The following is a 20432-nucleotide window of genomic DNA, read 5'->3' as shown; positions in this document are numbered from 1 at the left end:
TTGTCTTCCCAGATATCAGAGTGAACTATAAAACCTCTGTAATTAAATCAATTTGGTATTGGCATGGGAATAGATAAATGGATCCGTGGAATAAAATTGAGAGCCCAGAAATAGACCAAGTATACATATGAGAATTTACTGTATGACAAAGTTGGTATTTCAATTCCATGAAAAAGAATGGATTATTTAATAAATGGTGCCAAGTCAACTTCCATCTGGAAGAAAATAAAACTGGATTCCTATTTTATACTACTTACAAATATGAACTCTGTATAGATTAAAGACAAATGTGAAAAAATAAGACAATAACAATCTTGCAAATTTAGGAAGCTATAAGCTTGGTAGAGAAAGGGAGGGGCACTTTACACACCACGACTGGAAACAAAGAAGCTATAAAAGAAAGTATAAACATATTTTACCTCGTAACAACTTTTTAAAAAAAAGTTTTGTCTGGCAAAAGAAAAAATAAAAACAATAGACAAGGGGCTGAAGAGATGGCTCAGTGGTTGAGAGGACTGGCTGCTCTTCCGAAGGACTGTATAGTCATTTTCTCACAGCCTTAGGGCAGGGAGAATAGAAACACTAGTATGAACTATATGACCTGCCAAGTAAAACCAGAAGAAAAGTCCTCCCCCTTTAAAGATTTATTATTTCTGTGAATGGGTGTTTGCTTATGTTTATGCACCATGTGCATGCAATACCTGCAGAGGCCAGAAGTGGGTGTCAAATCCCCTGGACCTGGAGTTACAAATGGTTGTGAACTGCCATGTGGATGCTGAAAACTGAACTTGAGTTCTCTGGGGGAAGTATGAAGTCTTAACTTCTGAGCCATCTCTCTAAGTCCCAAGCACCATTTTTTTGGGGGGGGGTGTGGGGGGGGTTGTCTTTGTAGCGCTGGCTGTCCTGGAACACTCTCTGTAGACCAGGCTGGCCCTGAACACACAGAGATTAACTGCCCCTGTCCCCTGCCCCAGTGTTGGGATTAAAGGCAGGACCCAAAGCACCATTTTTAACATCTGGAGATTTCTATGGTGTAAATCCTCCCATTGTGCCCAATTTCAAATCATCAGTTGATGTCACTAGGGGGAAATGGATGTAAATAGAAGGATCTTTAGACTTTTGTTTGAGGTAGAAACATATCTACTTCTCTATTCCTGAAATACAAGATTAGCCACAAGATACAATATTAGCCACACCTGTTGACAATAACCTTGAGAGAGCAGAACTCTCCAGTCCACAGCTAGGTGAGACCTTTGTTTGAAGTAGAAACACAATAACCTTGAAGGAACTAGAGAGGTAAATTGTTCAACGTGGAAATAGGCTCATATTTTCAGGCCTCCACACATAATTATATGAGTTTGAAGAGGAGTTAAGAGAAAAGTGAAGTAAGGGTATAGTTATGTATTGCACATGTATATGCATTAAAAAAAATTTTAGGGCTGGAGAGATGGCTCAGAGGTTAAGAACATTGCCTGCTCTTCCAAAGGTCCTGAGTTCAATTCCCAGCAACCACATGGTGGCTCACAAGCATCTGTAATGGGGTCTGGTGCCCTCTTCTGGCCTGCAGGCAGACACACAGACAGAATATTGTATACATAATAAATAAATAAATATTTAAAAAAAATAAATAAAAAAAAAAATTTTAGACAAGGTCTCACTACACAGTTCTCAACATCCTGGAACTGGCTACATAGATCAGGCTACCCTCTAACTTACAGAGATCTACCTGCCTCTGCTTCTGGAGTGTTGGGATTAAAGGCATGCACCCACCATACCTGTCTTATATAGAAATATTTTCAACTAAAAAAAGAAGGAAATAAACTATATTGAGTCTCTGACATCTGCCCAATTCCTTACCAGACTGCATATAGCAGGCACTCCAGAATACAGGATCGTGTAAGTCATGATTCCATTCTTTGGTTTAGCTAGAAATATAAAAAACAAATACAAGGAAATTAAATGCAATACAGGGACAAATAATGGTGGACATTTTACAAAAACTAAACCTTCTACTTCTCTCCGAGCCTTCTCTGCCCAAGCTGGAGGCCAGGACAGATACCTCCACTTCCAGAAGGCAGCTCTGGGGCCAGCCTGCTTTCTTCTCCTGATGGAACACTGCCTGCCTCTAAAGATACATTTTATCTTTCAGCTTTTACTGTTTTACTGGCAACTGCTTTACTGCTAATCACCATGGAAACAGAGGTAGAAAATGTGAAAAAACACAACCCAGGGATCCACAGAGAGTAAAGAATTTTCCAGGTGATACAAGATTTGGTTCTGGGGTCTGCCTCTTGCTCCCTTCCAACAAGACTCCTGGAAGGCCTCCGTGGGTACTACCCCTCTCTTGTGTCCCAGAGCCTCCGTGTTCCTCCCCACTTTCTCTGCTTGGGTGGCCTTGGGGATGATCCATTACTTCAAGGGGTTTCAGTTCTTCTAGGCCTCTCGTTTACTGGGATTTTATCTTGGTACAGCACATTAAAAAAAAAAAAAAAAAAGGCAGACAGCAATCTGTGTCTCCAGACCAAGGATTATTAGATAAACCCCAGTAAATCCCAGCTGGCCCAACAGCCTTTCTCCAGGAAGTTCCAGCCCCTGAAGAATGCTCCACCCAGAGAACCTCTCTGCTGGTTAAAGTCCCTCTCGCCACTGGAGAGCCCCACTTGAAAGCTGTAGCCTTCTCACTTCGAGGGGACCACCTTATTCCAGGGCCTATTTTCAGTCACTAAGCTGGTGAGCATCCTTGGTCATAGAAACGCTAGTTCACCTCCAAGTTTTTGTTTATTTATTGTTTTTGTTTTGCCTGGGTTTTTTTTGGGGGGGGACAGAGTCTCATTATGTAGCTCTAGCTGGCCTGGAACTTGCTATGTAGACCAGGATGACCTAAAACTCACAGAACTCCACCTGCCTCTGCCTCTTTTTTTTTTTTTTTAAATAAAAAGCAGGTTTATTGGCAAAACGCTCCCGTGTAGTTTTCCCGCCCCTGGAGAGGAGACAGTCCTGCCTCTGCCTCTTGAGCGACGATGTGCACAAGTGTGCTGGGTTGTCTTGTTTTAAGACATTTTTCTTTTTTTCTTTTTTTTTTTTTTAATATTTTTTGTCTGTGTATATGCCTGAAGGCCAGAAGAGGGCACCAGACTTCATTACAGATGGTTGTGAGCCACCATGTGGTTGCTGGGAATTGAACTCAGGACTTTTGGAAGAGCAGACAATGCTCTTAACCACTGAGCCATCTCTCCAGCCCCAAGACATTTTTCTTTTATGTGTATGGGTGTTTCACCTGCATGTACGTCTGTACCATGTGCATGCAGTGCCCATGGAGGGTAAAAAGAGGGTACTGGATAACTAGAAACTGGAGTTACAGTTGGTTGTGAGCTGCCATGTGGGTGCTGGGAACCAAATTAGAATCCTCTGTAAGAGCAGCCAATGCTTTCACTGCTGTTCCATCTCTCCAGTCCCTTTTTTTGTTTATGAGACACGGTCTCATATAGCTCAGGCTAACCTTACATTTGAGATGTAGTCAAGGCCGACCTTGAACTCCTGACTCTCTTAATCTCCACTTGAAAAGTGTGGGATTACAATTAAGTGCTACAATGCCCAGCTGTTGCTTCAGATTTAATCACAGCACTCTGTGTTTGGGGTTGGAGCATATGTATCCCATGGAGTTTGTAGAAGTCAGAGGACAGCTTTCCTGGGTGGGTGCTTGTCTTCCACCTTGTTGAAGTAAGGTCTCATATTTCTGCTGCTGCACAGCATACTCCAAGCTACCTTGTCCATGAACTCTATCTCACTCTAGGAGTGTTAGGATTACAGATGCTTGCCATGGCTCAGCATTTCACATGGGTTGTAGGGATTGAATTCGGGTCACTGGGCTTTGGAGCCAAATGCTTTTACCTGTTGAGTTAACTCTCTGTCTCCTAGACATAGCTTTCAGAAAACTCTCTGTGTTCAATATTTCATTGATTACATACAAATTTTATACTTATCTAGCTTCTTAAGGCATTTATATAAAGAAATGCACAAGAAAACATTCAGAAGAGAAAGACATAAGGTTTCATTAGAAGGTCCAAGTTGATGTCAATTCTATGGAATCAGGAAGCCAAAAAAGAAAAATGGAGAACATACTCTTTTTTCCTTTCCATTTTCCTCTCTTTCTCTTCTGAGATGGGGTTCCTATATGGCCTAAGCATGCCAATCAATCCTCCTGTCTCAGCTTCCTGAGTAGTGGGGACTATGGACAAGCTTTCCCAACTCTGAGTTTGGAGTCTTAATAATCAGAAAGTCAACTGAGCCCAGACAGATCGAGGGGGTGGGCAGTGAGGCCGGAAATCAGAAATTCCTATCATAGAAGAACCCTGACCCTTTAGAGCTTAAACAATCTCAAGCCTGCAGTTAACTGTGTTCCCTCATCTCACCTATGTATACACTAAACATGCTAAGCAGGGCTGGAGAGATGGCTCTGCAGTTAAGAGTACTTACTGCCCTTCCAGAGGACCCAGTTTAGTTCCCAGCGCTCATATGGCCCTTATGCACAAGCATCTGCAACTCCAGTTCAATAGAATATGACATCCTCTTCTAGCCTCCACTGACACTGCACATATGTGGTACACAGACATACATGCAGGCAAAACACCCGGACACATAAAATAAAAAGAAATAATGGTTTTTAGAAGTGCTAAACAATAAACAAGCAAAATGCCCTAGTTTTCACTCTTCCTCTACTCATGACCTCAGTGCTTTCTTAGAAATGTATTTGCTCAAAAAGATTGTTATTCTTTGAGGCTAACCTGGTCTACAGAGTTAGTTAGTTCCAGGACAACCAAGGCTACACAGAGAAACCCTATCTTGAAAAACAAAACGAACAAACAAACAAACAAAAACAAAACCCAAAAAGGTTATTTTTCTCCCTTCTCTCCCTCCAATGTTAAGTTCCTGCCTGCCTAGTGTAAGGCCTGGGTTTATTTTCAGCATTGCAAATAAAGATTATCAAAAGTTGTGTCTCCTCCTTCCTTTCTTGGTGTCTGAACTATACGCATAAGTAGATAATCTACCAATGCAGTCAAGATCTATTACCCTGGAGTTGGCTGTAGCCTGTGGGTTTGGGTTCCCCCCACCCCACACGTAAGCTATCTTGGACATCTGTCCCTGTCAATATCTAAGCATTATTGTGACTGGCAGGTGTGGACGTCTCTCCAGAGAAAAACAGAATTCTTCAGACGTTGGCAACTGTGGGCATGCATCAAGATCCGGGGGGAATTTTCATGCTTTCGTAAATGAGCATTACAACCACCAGCGAGAGGGTTTCTTCAGATTCCGAACTGCATTCACAAGCAACGGACCTGCTTCGATCCTTCAAGGAAAAAGGTGAGATATAAATTAGCCTGATCATTTATTCAGAGGCATTTCAACACAGGAGCAAAGAGTTCTGTCAGCATAATTAGAAGTGAAAGCTGAAAAAAACAGAGAAAATTCACCAGCTCAAGTTTTTCCTTCGTTACCTCTGTCAAAAGGGCATGTATATACTCGTTATTTAAGTGTTACTTAATATGATACTTTTGCTGATTACTGAGTCTATTGCACTAGAGAACAGCTCAGAGAGCATTCAGAGCATCCTTTGCTGTTACCATCCTGTCGGGATCTCCCTGACTCTTGCTAGGCTTTTTTCCCCTCAATATTCTACATGTGCTTGAAAAGAATGTAAATTAACGATGCAAAGTTACCCTCAATGAAGGAGGAAATCGGAAGACTAAAGTCCACATTCCCAGTACGATTAGCATCTCAGGCTGTGGATATAGCTCAGGGGTAGAGTATTCATTCACCTAGCATGTATGAGGCCCTGGATTCCATTCTCTTCACGGCAGAGAGAGAGGGGAGATGGGTAGATAGAACAAGGAGGGAGGGGGAGGGAGAGGGGAAAGGAGAAAGAAGTGAAGAAAGCAAAGAAGCAAGAGGAAACCTTTCCGGCTGAATGGTTTCTCAGGATCCCCTCAGAGACCCAAATCCAAAGTTGTTCAAGTCTCTTGTATTATCTGCACATAGCACTTTAGGTTACGTCTAGATTATTTATAATACCTTGGTGTGGGAGGCCCTTCTGTCTATGTGTTGCTTTTATTGGTTAATGAATAAAGAACTACTTTGAGCCCATAGCAGAACAGGGCAGAAAGAGCTAAGGGGGGAGAGGAGTGCGAGGGGAGGGGAACTAAAGTGAATGTGGGGAGAAAGAAGGGCGGAGTCAGAGAGGTAGCCCTGCTGGAGACAGATGCCAGAACTTCAATCAGTAGCCACAGCCACATGGCCATACACAGATTAATAGAAATTGGTTAAATTAATATGTAAGAGTTAGCCAATAAGAAGCTAGAGCTAATGGGCAGAGCAGTGATTTAGTTAATACAGTTTCTGTGTGATTATTTTGGGTCTAAACAGCCGGGAACCAACAAGCAGCCTACTACTACAATACCTAAAACAATGAAATTAGTTTAGAAGATGACAAAAAGTCTGTACACATTCAGAACAAAGGTTTTTTTTTCCTAAAATATTTTCAGTCCTCATATAAAATTTATATCTGTCTTCATCTGATATGTATGAGTGTTTTGCTTTCATGTGAGTATGTGCACTATGTGTATGCCTGATGCTCAGAGAAGCAAGAAGAGGGTTCAGCACCCCCTGGAACTGGATTACAGCCAATTATGAGCCAGCATATGGGGGCAAGGAAAAGCAGCTGGTGCTTTTAACCCCTGAGCCACTCTCCAGTCCCAACTTCACACAACTGAATCCACTGATACAGAGGGCCTGTTGCTACACAGGACAGCCGGAAAGTCACCTTGCTGAAATCATCAGTCTTTTTAAAACAGAATTTTTTAAAAAGTAAAAAGTTGTTTAAAATTGTCAATCCGAGGGGCTAGAGAAATGGCTCCGTGGTTAAGAGTAGTTTGCTGCTCTTCTAGCCAACCCAGTTTGAGTCTCTGCTCTCACATGGCTGACTTGCAGCCAGTTTCAGAGACACTAACATCCTCTTCTGGCCTCCTTGGATACTAGGCACCCACATGGTACACAGACATACATGCAGACACAATACCCGTACATATAAAAACTTGACAAGCCATATAAAAGACTCCAGAGTTGAAAGTAACAATTCCCTGATTCCTCCCTTATAATCCAATCCTGGAGATGCTGCCAACCGTGTTTGTGCATAGCCCTGACTTACGATGGTTCCACTTAATGGCTTTAGACTTTATGACAGTGTCAATGCAATACACATTCAGTGTGCATTGGGATTTTGATCTTTTCCTGGCCTATAAAGTACTCTCTGGTGGGTGTTGGGCAGGGGCTGTGAGCTGCAGCTCCTCATCAGCCAGGAGACACAAGCAGTACTCTACAGTGAACTGTGTGGCTAGACTGTGATGTATGAAATGCATTTTCCACTCTCAGTGTTTTCAAGTTACCACGAGTTTAGCAGGCTGTAACACCATCAGTCAAAGAATAACTGTACTTCCTTGTAGATATTGTCTATGCAATACAAGAATGTGTTAGTAAACATTACATGTCTGACCTTAAAAAGAAAACACACAACACAGAAAGGATTGCATTATATACATATTTTGGTACACTGTGCTTTTTTTCCCCCCCTTTATTTCAAGATATCTTTTTTGTATCAGCACATTTATATCTTCTCCAGTGTTTTTAATGGTTGTATAGTATTCCAGGATAAAGTTGTTCTGTGGGGCACTTAGTTGTCCTTTGATGGATACTTGAATTATTTCCAGTCTGGTGGTTATGAATAGTAGTGCTGTAGGCAGCTTTCCTTTACACATGAACTTTGTGGCTGCTCACCTACTCCTTTCAGGCGGTTTCCTCCAGTGACCCTCATCCAACTTTCTTCTTTCCCTGTGCGGCAGACCCCGGTATTCTACTTCCTTCCTTCCCTTTGGTGGCTGCCATTTGTCCTTTGAGTTTGTCTGCCTCTAAGCCTCACTAAAGAGCAGCTGTCTGTCCCTGCCTCGTGATCGACATGGGGACATGTCAGTTTTAAGTGGGTTTTGCCATCACTCCACAATGTAAGAGGGCTAGCAAAACTTCACGAAGTGTGATTCACCTAGTAGGCCCTGGCTCTGGCTCTTATCCACCTTAGGCAAGAGTAAGGGAAATGCCTATTTTACAGAGTTCTCCAACCCAATTTCTAACTCCAATATTGGGGGGTTGTCAGATTAATTCTCCCTCCCATAATATGCCTGCTTGTCAAGCCTGAGCGGGACATATTTTCAGAGAAATCTTAGTGACTCTGAGCACCCTAGATTTGGGGTTCCCATTCAGTGGGCCTATGTCCTGTCAGTTCTGTTGGTCCTAACCATGTGCTCAAACCACAAGTCTCCTTAATTACTATACAAATAGATGGCTGCAGTGTTCTGTAATCAACCAACAGCCTAAAAACGTCAGAATTTCTGGTTCCAAGGGCAGCTAATCCCGAGTGAGTCGCATGGAACCTCCAAGTACCAAGGCTGGCAGAAGTCCTCAGGATGCAGAATTTCTGAAGCCCCGTGGAGAACCAGTGTGTGGGGACGGGGAGGCATCACAAAGGGACCCATTTCATGAGAATTCAATCTCCAAGTGAGCTGTGGGTGCAGTGTCTCATGGGTCGGTGCATCCGCAGACACCTGTCGTTTCCCCATTTGCTCTGCCAAACCAGAGCAGCTCCGAATCCCCCAGGCTGATCCTTGACTCTCACACCTGTCCACATTTAAGTGCTCCATTGTGATCGAAGCCAACAGCCGGGCCTCTAGAAAATCAGGCGTAGCACTTTTTGGCTCTGCCCTATCACACAAACATCATGCTAATTTTCTGCTCCTGGTTGCTCAGAAGGGCTGCTTTCTGCCCAGGTCATAAGGAGAACACAAAGTAAAAAGTTTGTGCTTGGAAGAGTTCAGAAAGAGAACATTATGGTGAGGGACATGTGAGCCCCCAACACGGGAAACTGGATTCCGGAGGAATTCTGGCCCAGAGCTTTGGAGTATGCCACTGAGCGCTCAGACTTGAAGCCTGCTTCAAGAGTGAAGGCAGACTTGGGATGGAGATGACTGGGGTGGTGGCAGCCCAGGGTTTTACAAAAGCAAAGACTGTTCCCAGGATCCTTTGATACAATGTGCTTTCCTGTACCTCTAGCTGTTTCTGTCAAGAAGTTGAGTGTCTGGAATGGAGGGTCAAGGGACATAGGCAAGGAACAAGAACATTACTGTCAGGTACCCCAGCCAGGATTGACTTCTGGGTGACTTCCAAACCTTCATTTGGGGATGTCCAGGTGTTTCTGCCTTGGGTACATCTTCCTGCCAAGTGTCATCCATAATGATATAAATGACAGTAACTAGTTAATAACAGTGATCATCAGAATGAAGATTTATTGAGCACTTACTAGATGCTGCCAGACACTATTACAAGCTCTTCATATGTATTAACTCAATTAATACAAACCAATGAGGCCAGCACTACTGCTATGTTCATTTCCCACATGAGAACTCTGGGGCACGGAGGGGTTAAGCAACTTCCCTAAGAACAAAAAAGACCATTCAAACCCAGGTAGGCTGGCTTCAGAGCATACACTCCTACACACCCTGCTGTTTTGCCCTGTCCATCTGAAGCACCAGGAAAGATGACGGTCTACACAGAAGATAGTGAGGGATCAGAAGGTGTCACATCTGGCATGGCAAATCTTAAAAGTTGGCAGAGGGTGGAGGCAGCCATGTCTTATATGATACTTTGTTTAGTTTTCTTGGATGTGATGAATTTAGGAACAGCATGGTCAGAGTGGCTTATTAGAGATAGTGGAGGCTTTGATGTGGAAAGAGGATTAAAGCAAAGCAAAGTGGAAGACAAGGAGGCCACCACAGACGTTGTCACAAGAGACTCTGAGGACCATTGACCTCTGTCAGGGTGCAGCTGAGAGACAGAAAGGATTTTTGTGTATTCAAAATAAGCATTCTTCCAGCCGGGCAATGTTAACACAAGCCTTTAATCTCAGCACTTGTGGGCAGAGGAAGGCAGATCTCTATGCATTTGAGGCCAGCCTGGTCTACAGAGCAAGTTCCAGAATAGCCAAAACTACACAGAGAAACCCCATCTAACAAAAGATATTCAAGTTGTTTCTTTATATAGAAATAGATATTAAACCAAATAAGTAAGGCAAATGTAAAATAAAACAATGAAATATTAGAGGTCACACTAAGAAAAGTGATACTCTTGTATGTCAATGGGGGAAAGTAATTCAGCCATTTATGGAAAGCAGTTTGGAAGCATACAGTAAACTTGATAAAGCAACACGCCATAGCCCAGTAATTTCCCTTCTGATTATATAACCCACAGAGGCTCTTGCACACAGACACAAAGACATGGGCACAGAGATGTCCTGTTAGAGCCCATGTGGCTCCAACACAGATAACTATTTTCCCTAACTGGACTGGTACAGAGGTGTAAGGAATAACCAGACACAGCTTACACCATTATTACGGAAAAGGGCATCTTAGGCTTCTTCCTTCTGAAGATCTGCCCGCGTTTATTCTCCAGACAGCTTTTATATCAACATATAAATTGAGCGGGAAAATATACCAGCATTCTGTCACCTAGGCAACCAGGTGAACAGCCTTTTGTCAGGTCTGCATCTACCTGTCTGCTGAGTATGCTAGCTGTCACACAGGCTTGAATTAGCATCTCTATAAGGCATCCTCCAAATTACAAAGAAAAGGAGCAGCAAACATCCTGACCTTTCTCAGGCAGAACAGCCTGTCTGCAGGGCTACTTTGATCACTTTGGATGGCCCAATGGCTTCAGAGCCTGGCTGCTACACCATAAAGAAATATGGGCCTACAATGTCCATGGCAGCATGATTTGTCATGGGCAAATAAAAGTGCAGACTATTAACTATTTATTAACATAAATAAAATACACATGTGAATTTTTTATTTTATTTTTCGAGACAGTGTTTCTCTGTAGCTTTTGAGCCTGTCCTGGAACTCACTCTACAGACCAGACCGGCATTGAACTCACAGAGATTCACCTGTCTCTGCTTCCCAAGTGCTGGGATTAAAGGCGCGTGCCACCACCGCCCAGCATATGTACATATTTTTAAGATATATAGAAAGTAATCCTATATATTCTAATTGACTGAATATGCATGAGAGAGACCCTTTCAGTTGACTTCAAAACCACAATAGTGGGAAAGAGGGGAATTAAAAGGGGATGGCAGTTGTAAAAATAAAAAGACAAGAAAAGAATTAACTAGATAAAAGATTAACAGTTGGGAATACAAACTAGAGGATGTGTTTTTACATTATTCTTTGTATGTAACTATATTTTATATTTGTAAAAAAAAAAAAACCCAAGAGTCTACAAAGGTACTTGAGGTGCAAAATCAGTAAGATCTATCTGCTTACTGGTAACCCAATAAGTCTGAGAGTGAGTAAGGAAGGCTAGGCAGTCAGGTGTATGCTAACCACAACACATCCTATTTAGACACCCAGACTGGTAGTGTACTATGTGGCTCTATCATCATTTGTCTAACCAATCAGTTCTCTTTCAACGTTTTGCTGCTGATATGACAAGAAATGCTTTCATACATTCATCTTTATGAATGTTCATGTCTATGAACATGTAAGAACATGTACATTACATATTTTTGATAGATATTGATCATTGGTCCTTATAGATGATCATAGGTATTGGTACTTGTGGTACTTTTTAAAATAAGAATGAGGATGTAGTCAGTTGGTAGAATGCTTGCCTAGCACATAGGAAACCCTGGATTTGATCCCATGCACACACTTGGTGTGGAAAACACACCTACAATCTTGGCACTCCATAAGTGGAGGTGGGTGGGAGAATTCAAAGTTCAATGTCACCTTTGGCTACATATGGAGTTCAAGGTCAGACCAGGATATGCCAGACCTTATTTGAAAGAAAAATTATTCAGTAAGAATCTTGGCCAGATGGTGGTTGCACATGCCTTTAATCCCAGCACTTGGGAGGTAGAGGTAGATGGATTTCCATGAGTTCGAGGCCAGACTGGTCTACAAGAGTGAGTTCCAGGACAACCAAGGCTACACTGCAAAACCCTGTCTCAAAAAACCAAAAAAAATTAAAAAAACAAAAAACAAAACTTGCCTACTCTTTGGAACATTCCTTTAGGCAGAGAAATGTTCATTACTTCTTTTGGTTCCTAAAGACATTTGGTTGGACTGGGCTAAACAGTGGGGTGTATGTCGGGGGGTGAACATAATCTCATAGTGCTATAGAAATAAACAAGTGTTGGGGTGTATGTGAAATCACTGGGAACTGCCTGCTTTGACAGCAGGCCTGTCATCTCTCACTCACGGCTCCCCAGGGTTTGGTGCTGTGAGGAGAAGCAACAGACCCACATTCCCATGTGGAAATTATGGTCTAGAGACACTGCCCCCATTTAGTCAGGAATGTGCCCTCCATTGCTCCCAGTCCCACCTCCTTCCACACTGAGCTGAGTACCAGGTACCATTTATCATCATGCTGATATGGACGCTGGACCAGGCCACCTTTTCTAATTTGTAGGAATGCGGTGATTAAATGGGTCAGAATCCAGAAACTGCTTAGAACAGGGTCTGACCCACAATATGTCCAATGAGTGCTTGCTGTGAACATCATCAGTGTTAAGAAATATTCTTTGACTCCGTGTCTCTATAAGAGATAGGAAAATGGATCTGATTTTATTTCAATTTTAATTTTATTGATTGATGGATTGATGTAGGGTTTCACTGTACTAGAACTCTCTATGTAGACCAAGCTGGTCTCAACCTCACAAAGCACCACCTGCCTCTGCCTCCCCAATGATGAGATTTAAGGTAGCTTCCTGGCTACTAAATATTTCTTCATTACCTACCCAGTCCGTGTGGGGCAAGTGTGAGAACCTTGATTGTACTACTCAAAACAAAACAAAATCTAGAAGTTTGTATAGAATATCTTGAATTTAAATTTTTTTTCATGTCTTTACAAGATCTCCTGAGTAAATGGGTAAATTGGGAGCATGGGTACCAGGGGAGAGGGTAAAAAGGGAGGGGAGAGGAAGGGATGGGAACAGAGAAAAATATGTAATTTAATAAAAACAATTTTTAAAAAAGTCCAGGAAAAATTATTTTTCCATGTATTTTAAAAATTATTTGAGGCTCGATATAGAAATATAGGCCTATAATCCCAACCCTCCATGATCATGAGTTTAAGGCCAGTCTGGTCTACATAGTACATTCCAGGTTAGCCAGGCTACATGAGCAAGACAGCATCTCACAAAATCTAGACAACAATGGAATAAAACAAACAAAAAACCTCTTTGGGGCTAAAATGCACACCTTCCTAAGAGGCTATCTTATGACTCAGGCTCAGCATTATGGTGTTCTTCAAGCTTTAAGCTTGAAGATAAAGGAAAGACCTATGAGGCTAGGGGTGTAACACAGTGGTAGCATGGATATGTATGTGTCTGTGTGTTTACATATGTCCCTGTGTTCCATCCCTAGCACCATAAAAATATACAAGATGCATCATGGTTGGGGCTAGATAGCTCAGTGGTTACAAGCTGGCTATTCTTCCAAAAAACTGGACTCAATTGCTAGCACCCACATGATGGCTCACAACTACTTAGAATTCCAATTCCAGGATATCTGGTACCCTTTTCTAGTTTCTGCATATTTATGGTATAGACATATATACTGGCAAAATACCTATACCCGCAAAATAAAAATAAGTCACACACATCATAGTCAATATGTTGAATTCTGCTAAGAGCAGTACAAAGGTCTGAGATCAAATTATTACCCCCAAAAGGCTCTCTACATCTCCAGGGAAATCAAGTTCTTCATGATGGACATTTGAACTATCCTCTCACCCATATCCCTCTTGCAGACACTAGATTACTGAAGACCCAAGAGAGGTTAATCAGCCTCCTCTCTGTCTAGAAGGTGTTATAGTACAGGAAGGCAAAGACACACTAATAGAAAAAGAAGGATCAGTGTTTCCTACTATATGCAGAGAGATGTACAGGGATTTCTCCGTCAGCAAGTTAACATTCAAGTCTTCAGGAAAGACGATCTGTAATTCAGATCAGTTTGGAGCTCATATACCATGTGAACTGCACTAGCATTCTCTGTGCCCCATCCTGGGGCAGTTGTTAATTATTCAGTTTCAAAACTTTCTAAGGGCTCACTAACCATGTGTGAGAAATGCCTGACTGCAGGCTGGAGTCTCTGAAACCAATAATTCCCAAAACTTACCTTACATTTTTAGATAGACAAGTCTACTACCACTGTAGAAACTTGGACCTCACTCTCTCCTCTTTCCTCCTATATGTATACACACCAACATAGGTATATGTCAAAAAAAAGTTCATAGAACATGTGTGTGTGTGTACGTGTACTATGTATGTTACATGCTTAAAGGCAAAATAGCTGTGATGGCATGTGCTTATAATCCCTGTTCTTAGGTGGTAGAGGCAGGAGGATTGTGGGGAAGATGGTGTACCTAGTAAGTTCAAGGCTAGCCTGAGCTATACAGTAAGGCCCTGCCTCAAAACAGAAAGGGTAAGGGATGTAACTGGATGGCAGAACATTTGCCTAGCATAGATAAGGCTCTGAAATTGATCCCCAGCAAGGACGACAAAGAATGAAGTAACTAAGCAGTAGTATAAAAATTGTTAGATATGTTAAAATTCACGAATATATTTCTCGTGTGACTGTGTGGGAAACTGTCTTGAAACATTCCATAGGGAAATAACATGAAACAGGCATCCTTAGCTGCGGGGTTTGCAGTTTTACTACTTACTCCTAGGACGTTTGGATTGCGTGACGTTATATTAAATTTGGCACCTCGCAGGTGGTCCCTGAAGCTAAACTGGTGCTTATTCCAATCATTTGCTCAGCCCTGTTGAGTTCAACATCTGTTTGCAAAGGTGCTCTGTGTGTGTGTGTGTGTGTGTGTGTGTGTGTGTGTGTGTGTGTGTATGTCTTGAGCCATAGTGAGCTCACCTTTCCCTTCTTGATACCCTTATGCCTTATGTGGTCTGTCTTTCTCTGTCAGGCTTTCAAGTTAATTGTTTCCTGTTTCTCTGAGTCTGTTCCTTATCCCCCTCTCAGACCACCCTCCACACACTCCTACCCCCACCCTCTCCCCAGCACATGGGTCTTTGTCTCTTGGCCTGCCCTTGGGCACCCTCTGAGAGCCTTGGAGTTAATTTCCAAGTAGAGCAATCTCAACACAAAAATATGCCATTCTTGTAAAGCCAGAAGTTGCTTTCCATGTTTCTAGATTTTTTAGCGAGTCTTTGTTATGTACTGAGAGTCTTTATTCTCTTAATCCCTGAGTGCTGAGGTTTTCTGTGAGATCTCAAGTCTTTGTGACTGCTTGAGCTCGCTGGCATCCCTCAGACAGTCACTGTTCCCAGAGCTTGCTGTCCCTAGTGACACTTTTCCTTGGCTATCTCTCCCATTCCTCTCATGAGTGTCAGAGCCTGCTGACTTCGGAGTTGCTGCTAGAGTGCCAGATAGCTCACAAATACTTTATACACGCAGGGAGGGGAGATGGGGGCGGGGCTAGAGACAAGTCTCAGTGGTTCAGAGCACTGGCTGCTCTCCCAGAGGACGCAGAGCTCAATTCCCAGCACCCACCTGGTGGCATGATCACAACTGCCTGTGACTCCAGTTCTAGGGTCATGCATTCATTGCTGCCTTCTGGCCTCTCTGAGCAGCAGGCATACAAGTGGTGCACAGACATACACGTAGACAGAATACTCACATACATAAAAGTAAATAATTTAGCCTTTAATCCCAGCAGTCAGGAGGCAGAGGCAGGTGTATATGTGAGTCCAAGGCCAACCCGATCTACAGATCGAGTTTGAGGACAGCCAGGGGTACACAGAGAAACCCCTGTCTGGAAAACCAAACATACAAATAAATAAAGTTTAAAAAGCCACTCCAGGTTCTGAACCTTTGCTTCCTTATCCACACACTCAGAAATCTTACCTAACTAGCTGTTTACAGTCTGGCCTTCCTTTCTCAAATTCTTTTCTCTGTGTTAGCTCTCTCACCTAGTCTTGCTGACACTGTTCATCATCCCCCATTCACATCTCGGTTTTTCTCTCCTACCTTGCCTTGCCACCCCATGAGAGCACACACGCACACACACGAGAGTTCTTTTGACAGCTTTTACAGTCTATAGTTCCCTGGCCATCTATTTTCAGTCCACTACAAAGTAAAAAAGGAAACAAACCAAAAAGCTCTCACAAAACTGAGAATAACTTAGTGGCAGTGTGCTTGCCTCATGCATGAGACCCTGAATTTCATCCTCAGTACCTTAAAGAGGTGGGGGAAGCCCTTGACTGGGAATATATATGTCTGTGCATAGTGTATATGTACACATTTAAAGTGAAAAGTGAGTATAAACACATGAAAGGTGTTCAGTTCTCTTTGGAGGAAAGGAACATCTCAGGTTCTACCCATTTGTTAGTAATGCTGAATGCATCTCACTCTGCAACCCAAATCTGTATCTTTTTCCTGTGCAGCTTAAGCAAAGAAAAGCCTTGATGTTTATTGAGGATTTAGACAACTACTTCCCAGTTAAGGAGAGATTTTTTTTTTAAGTTGTGCTTTCATTATGACTCCATTTATTGATCAAGGGATTTCTTGCCTCACTTAACTTCATAATCTGCTGATCAGATTAAGAAAATGTGAAAACTATTGTTTGGCAGCATGAGTAGAGACTTTAAAGTGATGGTTTGGAGGCTGGATGATTCAAATACTACAATCCAAGAAAAGCGGCTAATTGATCATGCAGAATGTGTTTTTATGCTTTATTCTTTTTATGGACTGAGCATGCAATGAAACGAATCATCTTAAAAGTTTTGTGGATGTGCTGTTATGGAAGCAGGGACTTCCTAGTGTAGAAACAGCCAACAGAAAGTACTACATCAAGGAAGGGACAGGAAATGATGTACAGAAAAAGGCATAAACATAAGTCATTATTCAACATATTTTCAGCATCTATTATGCTTTTTTAATGTATCAAATAATACATATAAGCAGCACAATGAATTCCCCGTCATAAGAGGCAGAAAAGTGCCCTTGATTTTGGTACTTCTGTCCTTACAGCTTTCCTACCCATATACAGCTGTGTGTTCTGGGAAGACCTGTGTTTACTCTTTACCTCCTACCTCCCTTGCCAGCTTATTGGTCACTTTATTCTCATTAATTCTTCCTCTTGAGAGCTACCAGGGAAGAGAAAAGAGGTGAACTTTGGGTCAGTCTAGTGTGCTTAGAAACAGAAGCAATTCAGTCTCAGTACAATAAATTTGTAAGATCTGTTTAAATTTTTTTGTGTGTCATTTAGGAATTTGTTCTATCCAACTGAGGGAACATTCCTCTTAATTAAATCCTGAACATCTTTGAGATTGATATTTTGTTTATTAACAATCATTATAATAGGAATTTTTTCAGTCTCTGGAATATTTTATTTAGCTCTTTTGAGACAGGATCTTGCTACACAGTCAAGACTAACCTCAATCTCTCTCTCTCTCTCTCTCTCTCTCTCTCTCTCTCTCTCTCTCTCTCTCCTTTGTATAGCCCTGGCTGTCCTGGAATTCACTCTATAGACCAGGCTGGCCTCTAATTCACAGAGATCCGCCTGCCTCTGCCTTCTGAGTTCTGGGATTAAAGGTGTGCACCACCACCACCAGGCTATTTCTCTCTTTCCTTAAATTTATTTCATGTGTGTGTATGACTACAAAAGTCCCAGGATGACTCGCTGGATGGCATCAGTTCTCTCCTTCTGCCATGCGGCCGTGAAAGCAAGTTCCTTTATGCCCTGAACTCTCACCATAGCCACGGCCTCAGTATCTTCAGTCTCCCAAGTGCTAGGATTTAGGCCTTCCCTACAGCAACAGGCCTGTTCCACACAAGTCTGTCTGAAGGACAAAGGAAAGGGAACCATGTATTTGTACCAATTACATGACAGAATCTAAACATGTTTACATTGCTGGTTTTTATGGCTTAAAATTACCCAGAGAAGTGAGTAATATACCCATTCTATACACAGGGAGTGTGAGACTCAGAAATACTGTCTGAGCAGTCTCTCAGCTTACAAAGAAAACCCAGACTAACCAGTTGCCTTCAAAGCACCGGCCCTTGACAAATGAGGAATAATCCGTACAAAAATCCCCAAAAACATCTATTTGCAGGGACTTCAAGGGAAACCCATTACAGACAAACGCTTTTACTGAATAAAAAAAAATATCTAGATCAATGGTTGGGTGTCCTCCCTACCCTGCCCTTAGTGGAGTGGGGGGAGGGGCAAAAGCATATTACTGTATACAAGATCCCTCACAGAACGGCCAAATCACAATGAACAGAGCAGATTACTGAGGAAATGGTGACAGCATTATGGCACTTTGGCCTAAGATGATAAAGTGACTGTAATATTAGCGCAGCTGTGCACTTCCTTAAGCACAATCGTGACAACTGTTGGACAACCTCATTGCAGACAGCTGCAGGCTCGGATTTACTTCTGCAAACCTCACCCCTACCCCTCGATCAGGCGGGTGTCGCCAGCTGTCGTAGCACTCGCCACAGTCTCCCCTTTCCCACTCCCACGCACCCGCCAAGGCCGGCGCGGCCCCGACGCAGAGGCGCGCGCCTTAGGCGCACGTGACGGGTCTGGGGAGGGCAGTTTTCATTCTCCCCTCCCCCTTCCAGAAACCCCCGCCTTCTCCTCCTAGGACAAGGCTTTTAATTGGGTCACCACCAGAGTGACCCCCAGGTCAGCCAATCAAGACGCGGCACCTCAGGTAAGGCCCGCCCCCTGGCGGTCCTCAGGTTCCTTCCCGCTCACACCGGAGTCACTTCCGAAGAGAGAACCGCCATGAAGAGAGTAGGGGGTGCCGCCCACCTCTGCACCGACAGCCTCCCCGAGTCCCAGCAGCAAGACGGCAACCACGCACCCAGCTTCTCCATTCACAGCTCATGCCGCCGTCGCCAGCGGCGCCGACATGACAAGGCGCTGCATGCCCGCTAGGCCAGGTTTCCCCTCATCCCCAGCCCCAGGGTCGTCGCCCCCGCGCTGCCATCTGAGACCCGGTAGTACCGCCCCTGCTGCAGCGGGAAAAAGAACAGAAAGTCCTGGGGACAGGTACCGTGCAGAGGGCTTGAGAAGGGGCCGGGTCGCGGGGGCACGGGTAGAAGGGAGGACTGCGGACGGCTGCTCTTCAGTTCCCGCCATCCTCAGCGAGCTCAGGCCTTGATGTTCTGGGGCCTGCAAACCCTTGCCCCGCCTCCGCGCGGGGGCTTCTGGGAGTTGAAGTCTCCTTTTCTGTAGTTGGGATGTTGCTTTTGGTCTAGTGACCACGGTAGCTACGGAGAGCTCGCCTTAGGTAGAAGGTTATTTTTATTCTTTTAGAGAGCTTGACCTGGGACCCTCCCTACTCAATGTATCTATTTAGATCGTTCTGATGTGGTGGTTTCTACACTGCGTGAAATTATGTAAGATGTGATAAGGAAAACCCACGAATTACTTTATAGTACAGTGTACACGATCATTCATACTAAAAAGATTTTTGGAATGCGCCCGTTTTCTCCTTGAGTAACTTTCTGCCTCTCCAAGAGAGCTTTCTTTTCCTCTTTATTTTTTCCTCTCTCTCTCTCTCTCTCTTTTGTAAAGATTTTCTGGGAGCTATGTAATGATGGAGAATTTCATCAAATGACATCCTCTGACAATAAAACATACTTAAATTATCTATGAACTTGGTACTGTCTTTTTTATTTTAATTTTTAAAAGTAACCCGGTTAAAAGTAAATATGCTTTAAAAGTATTGTGACACAGACTCACAATCCTTTATCTTAATTCTGAATGCCAGAAAGCTATGAAAAACAAACGCTTCCATTAAGTTTTTTACCACAGCTTATTTGGCAGCTGAGGCAGGCTGGCCAGAGTTAATGCAAGGTTGTGAGTGGCCTTTATTCTACTGGTGTCATAAGCTTTGCTGGAGAAATATTAGTATGTTTGGCTACAGGTTATAACACCAGACCATGCTGGGGGCCGTACATAATACATTCAAATTATTTCCTTCCCAAAGTCCAGTAAATCCAGAATTCTAACCCGTTTGGTTCCTGAACTTTCAGATAAAGGTTTGTGAGGCTGTCATAATCTTTTTAACCAGTTACAGAGAAGTTATGGACATTTCTGTGCATTCGAACTTAGGAAGCAATTATTTTTACCTCTAGAAAGTTTCATTTATAGCTATGTGATTTACTTAAAGCCATTCTTCCCTGTCTTTCTAGTGTATTTAGGAGGAGTATTAGGCTTAATGCTTCAGGGAAGAGATATGGCGTTATATTTAGCAGAGCTAGCAGTATTATTTTGATTTGCATTAAGCTGCTTATGGATTCTTTTCC

The 20432-nt window shown here is 43.0% G+C and overlaps 1 protein-coding gene and 1 long non-coding RNA gene across 2 annotated transcripts in view; one reads left to right on the top strand and one right to left on the bottom strand.

The window, feature by feature from the left end:
- Positions 1 to 122: 122 nt before the first annotated feature.
- LOC125403631 (uncharacterized) lies at positions 123 to 19289 on the bottom strand. The gene is made up of 2 exons (XR_015738339.1): positions 19175 to 19289; positions 123 to 5347 (listed from the first exon to the last, which is right to left on the bottom strand). It is a non-coding gene; the product is annotated as an uncharacterized LOC125403631 (long non-coding RNA).
- Positions 18879 to 20432, top strand: part of Slf2 (SMC5/6 complex localization factor 2) — a 51730-nt gene continuing 50176 nt past the window's right edge. The window contains exon 1 of the mRNA XM_048439157.3: positions 18879 to 19170. Coding sequence (XP_048295114.2) covers positions 19031 to 19170 — 140 coding nt within the window. The 5' untranslated portion in view covers positions 18879 to 19030. The remainder of the gene's footprint in view (positions 19171 to 20432) is intronic.

This window comes from Myodes glareolus, chromosome 7, assembly GCF_982192425.1.
Source record: "Myodes glareolus chromosome 7, mMyoGla1.1, whole genome shotgun sequence".
Taxonomy (NCBI): Eukaryota; Metazoa; Chordata; class Mammalia; order Rodentia; family Cricetidae; genus Myodes; species Myodes glareolus.
The sequence above is the reverse complement of the archived record's forward strand: the minus strand, read 5'-3'. Positions and strand labels throughout refer to the sequence as shown.